The sequence below is a fragment of the Aplysia californica genome, unplaced genomic scaffold (assembly GCF_000002075.1).
Source record: "Aplysia californica isolate F4 #8 unplaced genomic scaffold, AplCal3.0 scaffold00516, whole genome shotgun sequence".
In the NCBI taxonomy this organism is placed as follows: domain Eukaryota; kingdom Metazoa; phylum Mollusca; class Gastropoda; order Aplysiida; family Aplysiidae; genus Aplysia; species Aplysia californica.
In genome coordinates this window covers 261,646-263,811 of record NW_004797786.1, presented here as the reverse complement: position 1 = coordinate 263,811, position 2,166 = coordinate 261,646, and the positions used below count along the sequence as shown (strand labels likewise).

General features: G+C 43.7%; 1 protein-coding gene across 1 annotated transcript in view; it reads right to left on the bottom strand.

Annotated features, from left to right (window-relative positions):
• Window positions 1–2,166, bottom strand: part of LOC101862673 (aromatic-L-amino-acid decarboxylase-like) — a 20,851-nt gene that overhangs the window by 11,572 nt on the left and 7,113 nt on the right. The window contains exons 3-4 of the mRNA XM_013086877.1: window positions 1,950–2,084; window positions 128–271 (exon numbers count right to left, since the gene is read on the bottom strand). Of these exons, the coding sequence (XP_012942331.1) occupies window positions 128–271; window positions 1,950–2,084 (279 nt within the window). The remainder of the gene's footprint in view (window positions 1–127; window positions 272–1,949; window positions 2,085–2,166) is intronic.

Here is a 2,166-nt window from a genome sequence, read left to right as displayed (position 1 = left end):
ACACACACACATACACACACACACACACACGCACATACAAACTCTGCACTACTATAACGACATTGTCCAAGACGACCACCTGTCTCAGACAACCACATTTCTTCTAGACAATTTCGACTGTACTTACAAAGACAGGAACGAGACCCCGAGCCAGGTCCCTGCATATGGCGGCCTCGAGGGTCTCCCAACTCAGCGCGCCTGTGGTGTCGCTGGGAAGGATGGTCAAAGATACTAAGCCGATCAGACAGGATTTCTCCATACAGCAGTGGGTCTGGATCAAGATATCCAAAAAATAAATTTCAGTGAGTTCCAGTATCCCCAGCCTGGGCACACGAGGTGATAAGGTGGAACTCAAATTCAACGAAGTCGCCGGGCCTGACCTTAAATTTCGTTGAATCCGAGTGTTCGTTATAGCAAACATGAGGTTTTTGTGGAGATAATTACAGGCACATAGCAAGTAATATTCGACTTTCTCACACAAAAGTAGGTTGGTTTCAAATGAGAAGCATGTTCGTTTGTTTGTTGTTTTCTTTTTATGCCATACCGAAGAAATGCTGGACAGTTTCAGAAAAATACATTAACTCTGCCAAACACACTTTGCACAAGGGCAAATTCATTCAAATGAACGCCTGTGTCATTAATAGTCTATAACGTACTGTTTGCCGAACATGTTATGTTGCTGTGTAGAGCCTAGCATACGGAAACGTTTGATTTCACCACAGTCCAGAGCTCAATTCATTACGTGTCATGTATGTCAATAATAGCGTATCATTGTAACGTTGATCAGTAGCAGGGGGGGGGGTATAACTGTGACGCATTTGTACTTATACCGACGTTCCCCTCCCAAATCGGTTGTCCCCCCCCCCTTTCCCCCAGACACACGCAGACGCAGTCCGACCCCGATACACACTATGAGATCTGTGTGTTTAGTTTTGTAAGGTTTTTACCGCGCTCGCAACTGATGATAAGGTCATATGAGCGCCAAGATGTATGTGTGCGTGCTTACAACGTGTGGTTTTGGTACTAAAGAAGAGACCGCTGATTGGTCGCATAAGATATAAATACATGTAATAGGCGGGGCGAATAATGGTTCACGATGCATATGTCATGGGTGGTTTCCAGGAATAGATAAGGTTCGTTGTGGGAGAAAAATGAGCGGAGCTTGCTCATTTATGAGTTCGTTGAGTCCGAGATGTTTTTATTGATTTTCATCAATTAAAAAAAAAAAACGGGGAATACCACTCGTTTCGTTGAATCAGAGTTTGCTGAAACTGAGTTCCACTGTAGAGGGTTGGGTTGTTGTTTTTTAAGGACCTTAATGTCCTACAAGACAGAAATGTGTCACGTTGGATAGGAGATACTCGTACCACTATTAATATTATATTACGCTTCAGAGCTTATACTTCTGTTGGGTGGAGGGGTGCACTTCTTTGCACCGAGCAGCCTCTGTCGGTGAATAAGAATCAAAATATCATTTCTATAAAATAAGCTGCCACCGATCCCGCAGATCGGCACAGAGATTAGGTCGTGTCTACGTGCGCTTACAGAGATTGTATAGATTGATTCTTATAATTTAAGGCGCCTAGGGGTTAGGTGACAGAAATCGGCCGCCTTACGTTTTCCCACTTAGAGAACTTGAACAGGTGGACAATGGGAAAAGAACAAAGCAGTAGCTTTTAGAGGGCATCCGAACAGTGATGTGAGTGGAGAACCAAGACCAACCTGTCTGGGTTTTTTTACCTGAACGTGAACAAGGAGTAATAATTTAGCAATGATGAATGTTGTTGATTTTTGACCCTGTTTTAAAAATAAATAAAACTGAGTGTTTACTGTCTATTTTACACGCATCACGTTTCATAGACAAATTTAAACAAAATCAACTCTGATGACAGATAGAAAGTACAAAGCTATCAGCAGCACTCGAGTGCTACCCCGTTTGATTCTCTCACCTGATCTGACGTATACGCAACTAGCTTGTCCAGAGCTTGACCGTTGGTCAGCTGAGGGTCAAGACATCTCAATTTGTTAATTGCTGCTTTCCTGGCAGAGATAAGGGAAATCAGAATAGCCTCGCTGGCGCCTCCCTAGGGACATAAAATGGAGGGGGGGGGTGGAGTTTGCGCATGTGAATGTGTATATGGGGAGAGAGAGAGAGAGAGAGAGAGA